Source organism: Anoplopoma fimbria, chromosome 24, assembly GCF_027596085.1.
Source record: "Anoplopoma fimbria isolate UVic2021 breed Golden Eagle Sablefish chromosome 24, Afim_UVic_2022, whole genome shotgun sequence".
NCBI lineage: Eukaryota > Metazoa > Chordata > Actinopteri > Perciformes > Anoplopomatidae > Anoplopoma > Anoplopoma fimbria.
Window position 1 is genome coordinate 8,607,555 of NC_072472.1, and position 18,107 is coordinate 8,625,661.

Below are 18,107 nucleotides of genomic sequence, written 5' to 3' on the forward strand. Positions count from 1 at the left end.
TCAATATTCGGCCCACTTTCTAACTCTGCATATGTATATTATATTTTGTGTTATTTTCCAAATGCGCACTGCTGCCATGTCGGTTTTATGATGATTTTTTTTTATTATTTGCATTTGAGGAAGTTACCAAAAAAAATATAGATAAGATTTGTGTTCTTAAAAGGTGATTGGGGATTGGAACAGGTATATGTACAGTGTAGGTTTCAGTTTGTCCATGAATAAACATGAATAATGGACATCTAGCCATCATGCTGAACCAAACCACTGCTACTAAGCATATTCTGTCATAGTTATTATCAAACTTGTAAACAACATAATTACCATATCGTCATGTTGCATGTGATTATGTCATTATCATTAATACTCCCCTGATTATCATCAAAATCATTAAAGACCGACGGAAGAAGAATGTGTACCTCGTGCACTTACACACATATACACAGGTGCATACACATACATAGAAACATATTCTGAGGGCTTTGAGTGCATTCACTCACCACACCAAAGTCAACACGTCCACATCTGAGGGAGGAAATTATACATTCAATTTCCGAGGAGATGAGCTGAGAGTTACTTTCAGCTCCTCTTCCTATTTGAAGCTAATGAATGCAGATTAAAAAGATGTTGATTCTGTCTAAACAAACGCCCCCAACACCTGCACATCAAGTCTGTCCCCTTCAGCACTAAAATAGAAAACATAATTTAAATATTCATATCCCTCAATGAACACGCAAATAAAAAAATCTGTCCCATATATTTCTCTCTCTCTTTCCTTTTTCCTTATTGAAAGCACGGAAAAGAGTAAGTGGTCTGCTTTATGTTATTTGGTCTAATTTTTATTTATCTAGAGTTCTCTGTTGCAGTGATGTTTTCTATTAGTCATGATGTGCGAAGGCCTCTCTTTCTATATTTACAAGGATGCTCAGTCACCACAGTGGGGGAGGAAGTCAAAGCAGTGAATAGTATACTGACTACACAGTGCCTCAGATATTGTAGCAAAGCATTACTAATGCATTACTCAGGTCGCCCATGCTGAAAATGTACACATTTACAGTACTGTAGTCATTACAAAGCAAAAACGTTATGCTTTGGTAGTCTGCCGTAGTTTGAGTATGTGTCTTTGTATCTTAAGTCCTTTCACAAGTGTGGCTTATTTAACTTTTTGTATTTTCGCCGAGATTCTGCTTTATAATATTAGAATTTTTGGGTTTTTAGCATATAAAAAAACAACAACTCATCAATGTATTTATTTTGTTTTTTCTATGGTATACGTTGTCTTATTTATAAAACTCTGCAAAGAAACCACACTAAATCTTTGTGTATGTACAAATGAGGAAATATACTTATGCCCATATCCTGATTTATAAAACCTTGCCTCTGCCCGCCAGTGCAAATTTTCTTCTATAAATCCCCGATCACCTTGGAATCTCCTACAATTACCCATAAATGGTCACTGCAAAGCACCTCATGAATGTAGATGCATAGAAATGAGCGTTTTGTTCAAGAGTTCGTTATGGGGAATCATGGCAACCTAAAGTAAATCCACTATATGAGAAATAACTGTAACCACATATTGAAGGCTAAACACAAACCCTTAACTATGCTGTAAACATCCTGTGCTTTGTGCAACCACCCACACTGACGACCTTCGTTTGCCTTGTATGTAATGTAACAATGACACACTTGCAGGATTGGAAAAACAGCAGCAAATATGTTTCTTCAAAAATATATTTTGAAAAGTAAATGAGAACATATTTAGTATAAGACAGGCTTGCTCTATTTGTATATTTTATCTATATTGTCCCCATATGAGAGGTATATTTGTTACCTGATACCAGTATGGGAAAGAAGGACACATTTTGGCAGCATCGTTGGCTGTAATAGGATATCCCAAGCTCTTTGATTCACTTCAAAAACTTAAAATAATAATATTGGGCTGTCGCCATGTCTTTCTTGGCCATGTGAGCCTCTGGCTCTGCCATAGCAGCAGATAGTTCTGCCTAAAAAGCACTTAACCTGCATTTTACAAATTAATTTAAGCCTTGACGCAGCAGCGGGGAAAGAACTGGTGCATTTAATGATGGCCATAGTCTGCAGCTATGGGTAAACTGTTGTGTCAGGTGTGACCTCCAAGTCAAGACAGCTTGACCTTTCTGCACAGCAGTGGAGCAGTCATATTAAGATATAATATGGAAGTGGACAGCCAAGGAGAAAAGAACACCGGGGAAGATAATACTCAATCTTGGGGATGAAAAAACAAAAGAGAGAGGCAGAAGGGAGGACACTATATCAGGAGGAGAAATAATGGGGCAACTGGTCTCATGTTGTTAAAACAGTTTACTGCATTATTAGAGGTTGTTAATCAAACAACAATATAGTAAACTACAAAAAAAAAAAGGATTCAGAGGAAGGACATTAAGAGACAACTTCTCACCTGTGTATGATGCGCTTCGTACGGAGGTATCCCAGCGCCAGGGCCAGTTCACAGATGTAGAGTTTGACGGTGCTCTCTGAGAAGTGGACGTTCTGCTGGAGGTGATAGCGTAGGTCTCCTCCCAAGAGCAAGTCCACCACCATAAACATGTCCTCCTCATCCTGGAAGGAATACCTGCAGAGGAAGGCAGGCAGTCAGGAGTGAAGAGTTACGAGGCCAGGTAGGGGTAAGGAGATAGAGTGGAGACGAAGGAGAAAAAAGATTGAAATGGGGTAGATGCTTACCAGGGAGGTTAGATCAAGAGAGAGACATGCAATCAGAGGGGGATAAGAAATCAGAAATGGAGGTGAATAAGAGTGGTGACAGAATGAATGTGAAATAAGGAAAGACATTAACAGCAGAGAAGGAGGTTTGAAAGGAGGAGGTGGAAGTTACAGGAGAAGAGAGGAGAGGGGAAGTAAGGGCGGATTTCTAAGAGGCAAAAGATTGTGGCCCATAATACCATAAAACAGTGTACAAGAAGGTTCCCAAAAGATGATAATAACACAAAACCCGTTCATTTTCTTTAGATTGGGGGAACCCATGCTGGAAGAAAGTCTAACTGAGCAGAAGGTTGTTTTTCCTGACTCTTTGCATTGCTGCGACACTGAAGGTGTAACACTTACACCCGTCAGCAAGAAAAAAAAAAAGTTGCAGATTGTGCAAATTGAAATCATGTCAGCCTCGTGCTCCTCAGGCAAATCAACCTTTTTATAAGACGGTATGTACGACCTGAGTAGAAAAGGTTCGACAAGAACAAAACAACCATCGGCGTTTCAACCCCATGATCCCTGACAAAACAGCCTCAGAAGCCACCCGGTGTCTCTGAGGGTAGACGCTGCTCTGCTCTGTATGACTAACAGTACAACAAGCAGAGGAAAAACACTCATGGCAACTACGTGTTGGCTAAATCATGCCGGGGAAATGCTCATTATCCTGTCTTCAAGGTTAGCAGGGTAAGAAACTATTTAAATATCTTGCACACAAGTTTCTATGATAGTTTGGAGAGAGGAGAGACGGTAAAAACAAGTGCTCCTATTTGAACAAATTTTTGGTTATCTTAAAAACACTAATTTAAAAGTATATAGACTGTGTAGACTATTTGAAAACTTTCCTTTCATTCTTCTCTCTTCTTTCTCTTCCCTGTCCTTTTTCAATCCTTACAATAAATGTTTTTATAGTCAGTGTTCAGGTCTGCTGAGACACTTTTAAATCTTTAAAGTAAGATCATCAGCCCACATTACTACCAGTACCTGACATTCTTTTTAAGAATTTCACCAATGCAAATTATGAAGGAAAGAAGGACACAACTGTAAAATAAAATATTCGACTTTGCTAACTAAAGAACCTTGTACAGTAGAATAAAATCCGATTCATTATCTGCATACATTGAGGACACAACCCTCATCAAAGTCGCATCCTGTTTGTGTTGCTTTCTGATTCTCTACAGCGAAAATCAAATGGGAATAGTTTACACAGAGAAAACCTAATCTCTGTTGTCATTACATTAGTGATCAGCACACAGATTATCCCGTCTTTTTTACAGTGATGGGTGCAGTGTTATTGAGGATTTGTACCTTTTCCATTCCATCAACATTGGCGGTATGAAAATCTTATAGCTCATTTATTCTGCATCCACTCAGCAACATTGTCCACTCAGATGGCTCCCTGCCCTGCTTTTAGCTCCGTTTAACATGTGTTTCATCAGACTGTCGAGTGCCATTTCATTAAAGTGGACCATTACATATATTACGTTTTCTTTATGTTAGTGTGTGGTGTAAAGATTTGGCAGAGAAAACTGAACTTAGTTTGCTTAGGCAACTAAGTTTTAGTGCATACTGTAGATGAACAATTTCTTGCATGTCCCTCAGCCAGTCACGATCTTTTACGGTGGGGGGGCTGTTCTGGGTTGTAATGCTACTTGTGGTCACGCATCATCCATCTTTTAAGCACTGTCATGCACAGCAAGCCTTTATCAGCATGCGGCCCACTGCATTGCCATTTGAGATGCTGTTGCACAAATCATCATTGATTTTTACATGCTGAGTGTCCCATTGGGGGCCACTGATGCTTTTTTTCTCCTCTCTAAACGTTGTGCTAATTAGTTTCTCTCCCACAAGAAACGAATTAATGCAAAACAAAATATATTAAAAAAATTACAACAGCAAAGATTTTCCTGGCTGGCCTAAAGCGTTGCTGTGTGCAACGCAGCGTCCTACATCTGCAAGTTCAGATCTTCCACAAAACACCACACCACCACCCTCCTCGAGTCCTTCAAAATTTCTGATCTGCAACGAATAGGCTAAAATTTCACTTTTTAGAGGTTTGCATTTTTCACCCCAGAGTCCACTGGGTCCACTTCTGGCAGACACGCCCCTGTAAGGACCATCATCTTGGCTTAAGCTCAGTGTTCAATGACCGGGTGTAGTTTTTTGCCACGTTGGTGAACTGCCCCTCCTGAGGGGCCCTTCTCCAATAGACTGGAGGTGGTGCTTTTCTGCACTGGGAGGACGGGGATTGATTGAGGTGACTCAAAACTGTCTGCTAAGGCTCAGATAATGCTGAGACCACTTAACATCTGATTGCCAACGGCCTCAGAGTGTGGAAAGACTATCCGTTGGGTACTCGTCCGGAAGATACACACACATTTGGCAATGTCACAAAGACGTGCATGAGAAGATGCACACACACATAAAGTTCAGCCCTGCTTTCTTCTCAACTCAGTTTCAGTTATGCATCAAATATTATGATGTTTTAACATAAAATAAACTGGCAAAAATCAATACACCCTTTTGAATGCGTGACTCCATCCTAAACACACAGATGCACAATCAACAAACCGTTCTCCACTGATGAATATTCCCTTTAGGGATAAAAAAGAGAAACGAGAAGAGGCCAGCCCTTCCCACTGAAAGTACAGCTGAATGGATGGGACCAGCTGCAATGCTATCAATCACTCAGACAAGCAGAAATGACTTAGCCACGCCTTTGGACACCAAGGCTCTCCAAAGTTTTTGGCAAAGTTTAGATGTGTATGTGTGTGTGAGAGACAGCATAATGGGATGAGTTTAAATGGTGTTCTGAGTACATTACATTACAGTCATTTAGCAGACGCTTTTATCCAAAGCGACTTACAATCAGTAGTATATTACATATCATTCACCCATTCACACACTGATGACAGGCTACCATGCAAGGTGCCACCATCAGACTCTAACTAACATTCATGCAACATCCAGTCCACACCGATGGCAAGCCTTCGGGAGCAACTTGGGGTTAAGTGTCTTGCCCAAGGACACATCGACTGCCGAAGCCGGGTATCGAACCACCGACCCTCTGATTGGAGAACTACCTTGCTCTCCACTACACCACAGCCGCTTTGTTCTGTATATTTACAGAACAAAGCTTAAGATCGTTAAATCAGAATGTGCTGTATATTCTGTAGTGGTCAGATATTGTACCATACAGAGAAACATGTATAGAGGAATCGATACAAAACCCATACAAACCTTGCATTCATATGTTGTGGCTACAGTCATCACCTTTTTTGGCCTTTTCTGATTCAATATACTGTATTGACCTTTAGTTTAAAGAGGACCTACTATGGTTCATATTTCTATTTTGGGTTCTACTAGAACATGTTTACATGCTTTAATGTTCAAACTGTTTAAATATACCTGTGATCCCCCTCTGTCTTTAAGCCCCCTCCCGAAAAAGCCCAGTCTTCTCTGATTGGCTTGCAAGAATCTGATACACCTTTGCAAAGGTAGTTCCTAAGCTGTGAGTCAGATCTGGGGGAGGAATTATTATAGTTAGCCTGCATGTGTCATAGGAAGGGGAGTCAAATCTCAATGGCTAGGTGAAACATTTTTCTGATCTTGACCAGATCTAGATCTAGATCTGGCTTCAGAGTGCAAAACTTATACATAACCACTTTACCTCCATTTGTTCAAAAATGACAAGACTATTGTACATGTTCATTGTTAAACTCCTATCAATCATTCAAAAAGACTGCTAGAGCCTTATAATTAACGGGACAACATTTCTTAAAAGCAACCTATCCTAAGAAGAGTAGACCCTCCATGGGGAGGCTATAAAGACTTGAATCTGAAAATAAAAATCCAAGGTCCAGCTGTTGACATTAGATCTAAGGGAGAAATAACTGAAACAACCCAGTGGATCAATGTGTGTGTGTGTGTGTATTTGAAAGAGAGAGGGCATGTTGGAAAAGGATATGACACTTGAGTCTGGCACACAGAGGAGGCACAGATCAAGCAGGCGTCATATTACCATCACATTCTCTTAAATATCAAAGCAATGCTTCACTTTGATACGATATTTGTAGTTTTTGGGGCCAACACAGCTCTGACTGAGTCCATAGATGGTCAAAACATTGCTTCCCGATTACCCGCATGCTCTGCTTCTGTGTAATGCTTGAATTTCTCTAAGAAGTCCACGGTTCTTGTTATTTTTTTGCTTTCCTTTTAGGATGGAAATAACTTCTACTCTACAATATTGTCATGGGAAAAAGCATTGATGTAAGAAAAATAAACTTTAAGGGCAGTAGTGTGAGAAGCAGCATGCAAAAATATGTACAAATTATTTTTTTTAATGGAAAGACGAATGTGTGTTAAATATTAATGACGCTTATTTTAAGCTAAGAACAAATGTCTGGCTGGAAACTTGAAACCAAGTTGAGAAATGAATCTTCTCAGTGGTATAAAGTGTGAGCTAGACAGCAGTGTGTGTTTGCTGGATGGACTCAATTTTCCTCTGTCTATTAATCATTTGATTAACTCTCTTAGTCCCTCATTCTCCCTCTCTTTCCAGGGCTGCATCCATATGTCACACACACACACACACACACACACACACACACACACACACACACACACACACACACACACACACACACACACACACACACACACACACACACACACACACGCATAGTGTAAACACCTCTCACCCAGCAGAAGTAACGTCGGTAAAGACTCCAACAGCTGCTGTCACAAGCATTTAGGGGATACAAATGGGACTTTATTGCTCTTTATCTTGATAGAAAAACAGAAGCTTCTTCCAGGAAAAGTGCTGTTAATTTATTTAACTGCTATAGTATGTAGTACCATGAGACAATTTCTGCAAGTTCAGTGACCTTTCCTAAACTTTATCATTTTCATCTTATTCTTTCCCACTTTCATCACCAATTATTTATTTTGATTAGGTAAAAATGATCATAAGTATTTCTTGTTCACTATTTAATTATGTATTATTTATATATATAGTATGTTTGCTTAAATGAAGTAAACAAGATCATATCAGCTGATATTAAGTATTAAAGTACTCAGGATCCAGGGGATCTGAGATGAAAAAAAAATCCAGTTATTCTTTACCTTCATTTTTTTTCAATTTAATGCATTGAAAGCTGTAATCTTTCTGTCGACATCACTTTATTTTGAGGTTAAAATCCTCTTCAAACCAACTCTTTTTTCATAATTTCATCTTGCAACAAATGCTCCTTGTTGCTCTGCGCTGACCGATAATCACTTCTAAAATGAAATGTAACAGCTTTTCATCAACTGGTTAGTGGAATATTAAATGACAAAAAAGTCAAAATAGCTATTAATCCGAAAACGCAATGTATTATGACCTTATCGTATGTATTACTGAGTGATTGGTCGGGTCAAGGAGGCTCAAGGAGGGACTGCAAGTCCATCGATAGCACACTTGAGTCCTCTGTGAAAGCGGTGTAATCGAGTAGAAAACCAGCTCTCATGCTTGGCTGAGGTTTCCGTGTTTTCTGTCCCACAAGTCTTTCCATCAGAGAGCCAAGGTGGTAAAAACCAAAAGGGCTTAACTGTCATTATGGGGGGAAGTTGTTCTGTCTTCAGAGCAAACAAGACTGACGCAATCTCTCACATGGTTGCTCAGAAACAAAGCGAGCATACTGAGGGTCAAACAGCCTGGTGTAGTGATACACACAGTGAGGCACGTACTGAAAAGTCTGATTACTGTAATGTGTGTACACACGCAGAAGCATGCATGTGTACCCAGGAAGGCTCTTCTCATCCGGCATTATTAGCCATACATTTCAAACGTGATGTAATTTGTATATATCCCACAAAATAATTTCGTATGTTATCCACGTTATCATGAACTAGGAAGTATGAAAACTGCAAAAGCTTTTGCTGGGCGGGCCAAGGGGCTGGGTATGGATCCAATAAACACCGATCTTTCACCCAGGAAACGGCAGTAACTGCACTTCCATTGTTATTTTATTTCATTTGTTATTTTAACCTAAACGATGATCTTTTCCCGAACCTAACTAAGTAATGTTGTTCTCTTAACCTAACAAAGTTGTTTCCTGTAAAGACTGAAGTTTATTTTGAAAAGACTGTATGCATGTAACAAGCTGAAATTGACACATGCTGCTTACTTTTGTAGGAAAAGGAATGGAAAAAAAACTACTTTTTGTAAGATATCATACAAACCGTCGTATGAAGATACGTTGACCCAGGTGTACTTTTAACACCACCCTACATCCTGTTGTTTGAGTTAGCTACTTTTGAATTAAACTTTGTTTTATAAGTCTTAAAAAGTATAGTCACAGAGATAGGTCTACACACATGCGAACAGACATTTACCAAAGTTAAAACACACACACACACACACACACACACACACACACACACACACACACACACACACACACACACACACACACACACACACACACACACAGTACATAGTTGAAATGTGTACCCTGTAGATATACCCACTAAGTCAACAACTCGAAGTAATTTGTGTTGCTTCTTCAGCACTTGACTATCTGCTTAAGTGCACATTACTGTACTTATTAATCCTTTATTGTGCAGTGTACATACTGTATATTAGATATTATAGCAGCAAATCAACATCATCCCCCCGGGACCAACTGTCCGGGTGCTAATTCAGCTGGCTATTCTGTGCTATTTCAGCAATATCTCCACTCTACTTAGAGCGTAAATTGGTCTCCTATGACAATAAAAGCCCCATTTCTTCTGGAAACAAGTGCTCTCTCTCTCTCTCTCTCTTCGTGGCGACTCATGGCGACGGCATATTAAGAAGGTGTTTGAATATGAATGAAGTCTCCGCTGGCCCGCTGCCACTGCTGTCAGAATGAATTAGACATAGTTCTGATTAAGTTGTTTGTCACCGGCGCCGGGTCACAGAAGTTACCCAAGTTACCTTAATATGACAACATATACGTGCCCTGTGTGACTAATGGGATTTCAAAGAGCCTGTTTGCTGTTGGAGCCTTGCATTTACCTACACTCAATACTGTGCCTGAATGCATCCTGTGGAGACACAGACAGAGCACTGAAACTACTGCTGCTTCTGGTGGTGTTGAAATTAAATGAACTTTCTTTCTCTTTTTTTAACAAAATATTATACATATAGAGAAATATATGACATATATGTGCACATCACCAGGAGGCCTCATATCATTGACTACATTTTGTCAAATAGATAAAACACAATAAAGCCAAGGGGGTGTATTCCCATTTTTAAAAACTATCAGAATTAGAATGACTAGAATAAATTAAATAGAAGAAGAAAAAAAAAGCAAATATGAAGTGGAAAATAATTAGCCAACCAGTGAGACAACAGCACTACATTGCTGACTGCCTCCATTTGTATTTCACCGCTGCAATGGGCTAATACAGAGCGACATAACAAGTTCTCAAGCATCATTAGCAGCCGATGCCTCGACCAGCATTTTGGATGGAGAGTAAAGAACAGCAGTCAGACTGCAGATTAGCACTTACATCATGTTGCAATGGTGCAGACTTTGTATCACCTTGCTTGCATCTGGTTTCCCTATAGTCGGCTTGTTCCCTCTTGTCCTTTCTCTGTCTCTTGGTCCTCTCTTGTCCTCTAGTTGTTCCACTTTTTTCCCCATCTCTCCCTCCGCCTCATTCTGTCTTCCTTTCGCTGTCTGTATCTGCTCCGCCACACATGCTTTTCAATGTGACCTCTTGCGGCCTCCAGGCAGTCAGTCTGAGGGGAGAGCATCCTGCATGGAGCTTTTAGAAGGCGAAGGCACCTCAGGCCACTTCAGTAATGGAAGTCTTCAGAAAACCACAGGGGCTCAGGAGCTATTGGCGGCGTGTCCTTACAAAAAAAAAAAAACTCCTTTCCCTCTTTCAAAAGGTAGCAATTGTGACATGTAAGGCCACATGGTTAATTCAAATAATACTAAAAGTACTGAAAGTTAAGGTTATAAAAAATGTAGTGAATTGTAATAAATTCAGTCTCTTCAGACACGCACATTATTCTATTTCAAAGTAGATTACTGTCCTTTAATCAGGAAAGACAGTCCTCATACAATCAGCTTTTTTAAAGTAATGGCACTATTGGCAGTATTCCTAAACGAATGCCATATCTGAAAAAGAGTACTCATTCATTAAATGTAGCGATATTGTACTCCTTAAAGGAGACATATAAAAAAACTCACTTTTTCAGTGCTTGTTCACTAGAGATACAGGATAGCAGTTATAACCGCGCAGATCGTAACAATTCACTTTTCTGATTAATAGCGGTTCGGTTGCTGTTGGATGAAATAATACATCATTATTGAGGAAAATATTGATAACGTTCCCTAAAGTGTGAACATTTTACACTGCAACAGACGGCCAGGAGACGCTGTGTGCGTTCACGCGTGAGGAACAGCAGCGTAACTTCTGTTTCCTCTGTCAAGTTTATTAGCTGAAAGCAGCCTCTCTAAACATTAAAGTACATTGTTAAAGAAAACACTCATACAACTCCTAATTTCAAAAGCAACAAAAAGGGGAGTTAATTAGAGAAAATAATTAATTTGGGTGGATGGCCTTCGTTTGTTTGTTTTATATGTTTGTTTTTGTTTTTCCCTCTGAGTAACCTACCATCCATAACCTAAAGACTCTTTTATGAGGTAAAATAACTAAACCTGCTCAATGTAAACTGTAGTGATTTTGTTGCTTAGCACCCATTGATTAAAAGCCCACAAGCATAAAATCCACATCAGTAAATCTCAGTAATAAAAATGACTAATCAAAACCATGTTGCTCAACACAAGCTATTGCAATTACTGTGATTAGACATACGTACTATCCATAAACACGCACACACACACTTTTCCACACACACACACACACACACACACACACACACACACACACACACACACACACACACACACACACACACACACACACACACACACACACACACACACACACGCGTTCTGACCAAAGCCCCTTGCTGATACGGACACAGCCAGCCAACGGCTCAGACTGTGACATGCTGGATCGATGCCGACAGGCCCCCGACCTTCCTCCCAACACCTCCTTTGACTGACAGCTCCCATCAGTCTGTGTCTAATGCTGCCTGAGAACACACACGTACGCATGGATGCTCTCTGTTGCAAAAATACATACACAGATCCCTGACAGAAAGCACCGGAGATTATTGATCTAGCATATCAAATATAACTCCAGAGTGAGCCTAATTTAAAATATTCCCTTTTTGCTTTTACTTATCTTATTTACTTCTAACAAGGTAACATTGAGGCTTAGTCACAGTACTTCATCAGGATGTTTCTTTATTCTCAGCACTCCTAATTATAATCTTCCATTATTCCAGGTCACCTTGACATCAGGCGATGTACTTGACATGCTGACGTGCTGCTTTCTGGTGTTGTAAAAGTAGTGTGATGTGCATATTTTACAAATACACAAGGATACAGTTTGTATCAGGTACAAGCAGATCTTACAGAGTCTGGATTATGCTTTTCCTATCTTACGCACTTTATTTAAAATGTACTCATTACCTAAGCAGACTGTTGTGCCCGTACATTACAGCATATCTGGTGTACTAGAGCTTTTATGTCGGAACGCTTGGGGGGTTTTGATTCTTCTCTTAGTTTCTTAAAGAAATCATTGCCTTTGTGAGACATTATGTCACTTGGTTTTCTGATGAAAGTGCACATGAATGGGGAATAACACTGAACCATGTCTTGCTCTGCATAGAAATGGAATACATTAGTGAGATTGCATAACAACTGAGTGAAAAAGAGGGACTCCCTAGAGCAAGTGAAGCTTTTACTCTACAATGTGTCAGACTTTTGTTAATGTACTTACTTTTTTTCTTTTGAAAGTTACGCAAGGCATTTTTTTTAAAATAGCATGTTGCATCATGGCAGTATTTGTCACAGATGTAAGATATGGAGTGACCCAGAAACTTGGTTAAAAGCAGGTTTAGTTGTAAATTCATAACCACACACTAGAAGAAGTTGTCAGAGTACATTTTCATTCTGTGGTCAAGTTTGTGCAAGAGAGCATAACAAATATATTGAAGATCTACATAGTTATGTCATTTACTTAATCCTAGCCAATCTTTGTATCAAAGTTTGTTTAACTCCCGTCTGTTTGTCTGTGTGTTGGGTTAATAAATCCAGCTGAACAGGCAAATTCCTCAAGTATCAAGATCATTTATTTGTTTACATTATGAAAATGTATAAACTTGTAGTCGTGTCTTCAAGATCCAAACTGTTTCAACCAGATGGCATTTCAAAATGTCAGCAACTTAGCAAAGGACACTTTTGCAGTGATCCTGCACTACGTACTGTTTTCCTTCTGCTTGAAAACAAAATGTGCTTCTCTCATAGCACACATTACACAGCTTGTGATAAACACATCCATCACCCCAAACAGCAAGAAGATAGTTCCAGGAAGTTCTTCCTCTGTGACATTTCCTCCACCAACAAACAAATCAACAGCAAAACCCACAGTCGGAGAGTCAGCACGACTGAAAGCTGAACACCGCAGCGTCTGACGCTGGTTGCCACCTCTCCCTCTCTCTGTCTGTCTCTGATATAGTGGGAGTATATCTCTGGCATTGCAGGGCCAGTAAGGGCTCCCCTTACACAGTGGGTCTTAGTGCAGCGCTGGCATAACGTGCTGCCCACATCAATACACTGACCGTCCCGACCACACACTTAATGCCAGAGAAGATTCTTCTAAAATCAGTGTTCCATATCATACTCAATAGTTTGCATGGAGGGTAAATAACTTATTTAGAAGTTCACATGTTTGTTTTTGCTCCGGACTTTCCAAGTGCTTTGTTGCTTGTCTGCACAGAAAATCAAAAGACGCAGGAGGTCATGCAGTAGCAAGTACAGCGACAGCAAGAGGAGAGGAGAGGGGAGACAAGCAGCTGGTGAAGAAGGAAAATAGCAGCGGAGGAGGAAGATAAAGGAGGAAGGTGAGAGAAGAGAAGACGAGAGGACAGGCGAGAGGACAGAAAAACAAAGACTGCGTGTGCTGGAGCTGTTTCAGTGCGGTTCATATGCCTGCGGTAATCTCTCCCCCGTCTCTGACCTTGAGCGCTTACCTCAGGACAAACATAACTTACGCCAAGTCAACACAGTGAGAGAGAGACAGAAAGAGAGAGAGTGGGCACAGCGCTGACCCAAGCACATCTCTGGAGGAAATTACCCCCACCCAGGGGGATTTATGCTGCCAAATGCATTAACTTCCAACAGTTTTTTTTGTCCAACACAGCATGCAATCAGGCAAGAAAGCAAGCACTGGCATTGTTTGTCTGATGAGTCTGTACACTACACATCTCTCCATCCTCCGTTCACCTCCTCTGTTGTTTTCCCTCTCTGCTTGCTCTCTCTCTTCTGTGGTTTTTCTTACTTTTCCTTTCCTTTCCTCTCCTATTTTTTTTACTGTGCTTCTCAGCCATTCCCACAGTGAAAGGATTTAGTTTTGTTTCCCTCAAATTAGTAATTAAAAGACAGCTACTGATTGTGCCAGAGTAGTAGCGTTTTAAAAAGATATGGAAATGGGAGAAAGGGGGAGTAGGGGGAGAGAGGATAGCAAAGTGGGCCAGTGGACAAAGGCTTGAGAAAAAGCTAGTAGGAGAGCATTGTTGCCACAAGTCACTCTTTTAGTATCTCATTTTACTGTTCACATTTCCAGAATCTTTTTAAAGGGAGCTGCCTAATCCCAAAAGAGCAAAAAGCAAACTTGCAAATCAAAAGTAAAAATGATGAGTAATACTGAAATATCAACAAACATTTGATTTAAAAAAAGAAAAAGAAAAAAACCGACCACATGACTGTGGAAGTTATTCCTCATCCTTGCACAGACATTCCCTCCTCTCTGCCTTTCTGGAAGAAAACCAGGGTGGCTTCCTCTCCAACGTTGCAGAGTGGGAGTGCTTATCAAGAATTAATGACGCCTTTCAGACGGAAACGTAACAAGCCGTACTTATCAGGCATCTCAAAAGTACGACTCCTGCTGCTCAATAAGCTTGGGCTTTCAAATTATGATGAATGAGTTGCTGAAAGTACCTGATGAGTCATTTTAGATTAGCAACTCGCGGTTTGATTTGGAGATCTACACAGTGGTGAGGCAAATACATCCTCGACCCCCTCGCGCTTCTCGTTTGTGGTGAGGCAAACGAGAAGCTACATGGAGAGGAGAGCCCATAAAAGTTGAATTTGGATCAGTGAGCAAACTACATTTTCCTTTTAGCAACTTCAAAGGGTGTGATGACGGTGAATGGAGGCTTGACGGTGTTCTTCGGTAGGCAACACCTTTCTGAATGCATCTGTGACACACAATCTTATAGCTTTCGCTAATGGCTGACGGTCTCCCTATGTGTCTGTGCATTCATGGATTTAATGAACAGGATACAATCACCATATAAATCAAATGGGTGACACTGGGCGCACTACAGAATCCCTCAAAAGGCTGCTATGGCTGATGGTAATCCCAGTGTTAAATACAAGCCTTGGTGGAGACAATCTGCTGAAGGGGAAATCATTCATAGTGTGCTTACAATTGCATACGGCTGCTTTTTGTTTACATATTAAGAAATGGAGGAGCATATTCCATAAAAGTCACATAAAAGTGATAATTTAAGGCAGTCTGAAGTAAGTTTGAATTCAAAAAGTAGCTAAAGTAAGAACCTAAACACTGTAGAAGAAGTGGTCCGGGTTTAATTGCCTTTCACAGGAACACTTATACTCTTAAGTGATAAACAAACATGTAAAGTGAAATACTTATGCAGCAAAGCACACAGGCTCACCAGAAGTTAACCAGGAACGGATGCTCAAGGTTCTGCATTATCTGCAGCTCTTTCAATACGTTCCTCACTTCGTTCCGCTCCACGCACTTCAGCTTGTTCATGTACTTCATTGCGTACATCTTCTTGGTGTCCTTCTTCTGTACAATGCAGACCTGGAGATGAGATCACAAATGGGTAGTTTCTTTCACTGCAGCAGTCTAAATGGTGTGAATACATTTATTGGTGTTCTGCTTGTGTGTTTCCATCTTATGCTTCAGTACTTTTCAAGGCTGTTCAAAGTGACTCATATATTGCTTTTCTGCAAACTCCAAACAGACATATCCATACAAAATTATAATGTAGTCCTCACTGCCAATGCGATAACACATTAAACATCGCCATTTCTCTTGTGCAAAACTATATAATAAAAAAGGACATGCAGCATTTGTTCATTTCTTGCCATACATGATCTTTGGTAAGTTATGTTGCATGACACATAGAAAAATTGTTGCTATTCAGCATAGTTCTAAAGATACTTCTACAAATATGTGAGATGTATCATTTCACCAAATTTCAAAGAGTAATAATTGATAAAATGCTGACATTCTGTTTGACACTTTGAACAACGATGTACTTTTATAAACTGTTGCAACACAGTAGCGTGTTTTCCATCATTCATCCATGTTTGTCTCAAGCTTTATCGCTTGTGACACATGAAGTGCTGCTGTATATATTGCAAAAACCATCCAACAAGGCTGGAAGGAAACATTCTTTTAATCTCCGTGATCAGGAATGTAATCCTCTCTTAAGACGTTAAACTCTTCACACCCATATACTTTGCATATTAGAGATGGGAAACGTCACGTTGGCATTCATTAGAATTGCCTGGTGCGTGTCAGTCGGGAACGTCGCCAATATGTTTTTTAATTGCATTAAAATGCTTTCAAAAAGCACTCAGAGTATTTATATATCAGTGGGAATAATTAGCAGGACTCTAATGTGACGCAGCAGAACGCAGAATAAAACACCTGGTGCAATCTGGGCCCGCTGTCATTACACGTACAAATCAAACTGAACGTGATTACCCCCTTCTGACAATGTCTCAGAGAATGGACACTATTTTCAATATGCCGAGGAGTAATACTCCATATTTATTTGTAGTTACAAGCGTCAATAAGCCAGTGATTACTGCTATCTAAGAGAGTGATCTGTGGACCAGCTGGTACGGTTAATCAGCCAAACCCTGATCGCATCACTCCTCTGATTGAACAGCTTGCCATCGACTGTGATTAGACTGCTTATCTGTTGTTGGAGTGCAGATGCCTTGAGGGTCTGTGATCAGTGTATACGTGCGCATGTGAGTGTGGGTCGCTATATGTGCTTCCATGTACTGTGAGAGCTGATGTGGATTACTCTGCAACACGTGACCTAACAACAGGAGGAAACATGATTGCTATCATGTGTTTCTGGAGAGCTGTTGGTTGATCTCGTGCAAAATAAAGGCCAAGCTATGATAATATTGTACTGACAGAGGTGGGCATGATATTTTTAATCTAACATTTTGCATCTAATGTGCAGTGTTCAATAACCAATGCATTGTTTAAGTCATTTTTAATGCAGAGATGCTTAACTTTCCCTCAGCAACACTAATGTTGTCCTGAATTGTGTGTTCATTTGAGTGTCAGTGTTTGTTTTGTAGTGTTAGTGTGTCTTTACATTTTTTTTTGTTGTGACATGTTTGGGTTATTTGCATGTTACTTCATGTGTTGAATAGCATACTAAACCAGTTTCTCCTTTTGATATTGATAAATATATGTACCATGAAGCTGATTCCAACTTCCGAGTAACATTGGTATACTTTTGCAAACATGGACTTACTTTTCCGAAGCTTCCTTTTCCTATTGCCCTCAGGATCTGGAAGTGGTCGAAATTCACTGCGAGAGAAAAGATCAGAAAATCTCTGTTAATTTATGTTAAATCCTAAACATAAACATAAATATGAACCTGAAATCTGTAATGATCCTCTTTGAATTACACTTTCTAAACAAGTTGATACAACTTAACAGGATCAATACTAGATATCAATGGCAGCTGTTGACTCAAAAAAACATCATGTTACTTTATTTATATTATTTATCTTATTTTGCACTTGAATCTCCGTCTTATGTTTCTCATTTGTGAATATTTTAAGGGGGGTTAACATGGGATTCTGATTTTTTTATTTTTTATTATGAAAAATCTTTGGTAAAGCACTTTGAAAAAGTGTTATATAAATAGAATTATTATAATTATTACTACACAAGTTGGCTAAGTATCTTTACTTCCTTATGTTCAACAAAAAAATAAGCAGTAAAACAGTGGCTTACAAGATTTGTTGAAAACATTCACTGCAGGCTCTAGATGGGAATGAATGAACCTGTGTGTGTGTGTGTGTGTGTGTGTGTGTGTGTGTGTGTGTGTGTGTGTGTGTGTGTGTGTGTGTGTGTGTGTGTGTGTGTGTGTGTGTGTGTGTAATGTGTCACTAGAACCCTGTCAA

The 18,107-nt window shown here is 39.8% G+C and overlaps 1 protein-coding gene across 1 annotated transcript in view; it reads right to left on the reverse strand.

Moving 5' to 3' along the window:
- The window catches only part of stk32a (serine/threonine kinase 32A), a 58,966-nt gene that overhangs the window by 35,091 nt on the left and 5,768 nt on the right, over positions 1–18,107 (reverse strand). The window contains exons 2-4 of the mRNA XM_054626021.1: positions 17,450–17,505; positions 15,593–15,744; positions 2,435–2,608 (exon numbers count right to left, since the gene is read on the reverse strand). Coding sequence (XP_054481996.1) covers positions 2,435–2,608; positions 15,593–15,744; positions 17,450–17,505 — 382 coding nt within the window. The remainder of the gene's footprint in view (positions 1–2,434; positions 2,609–15,592; positions 15,745–17,449; positions 17,506–18,107) is intronic.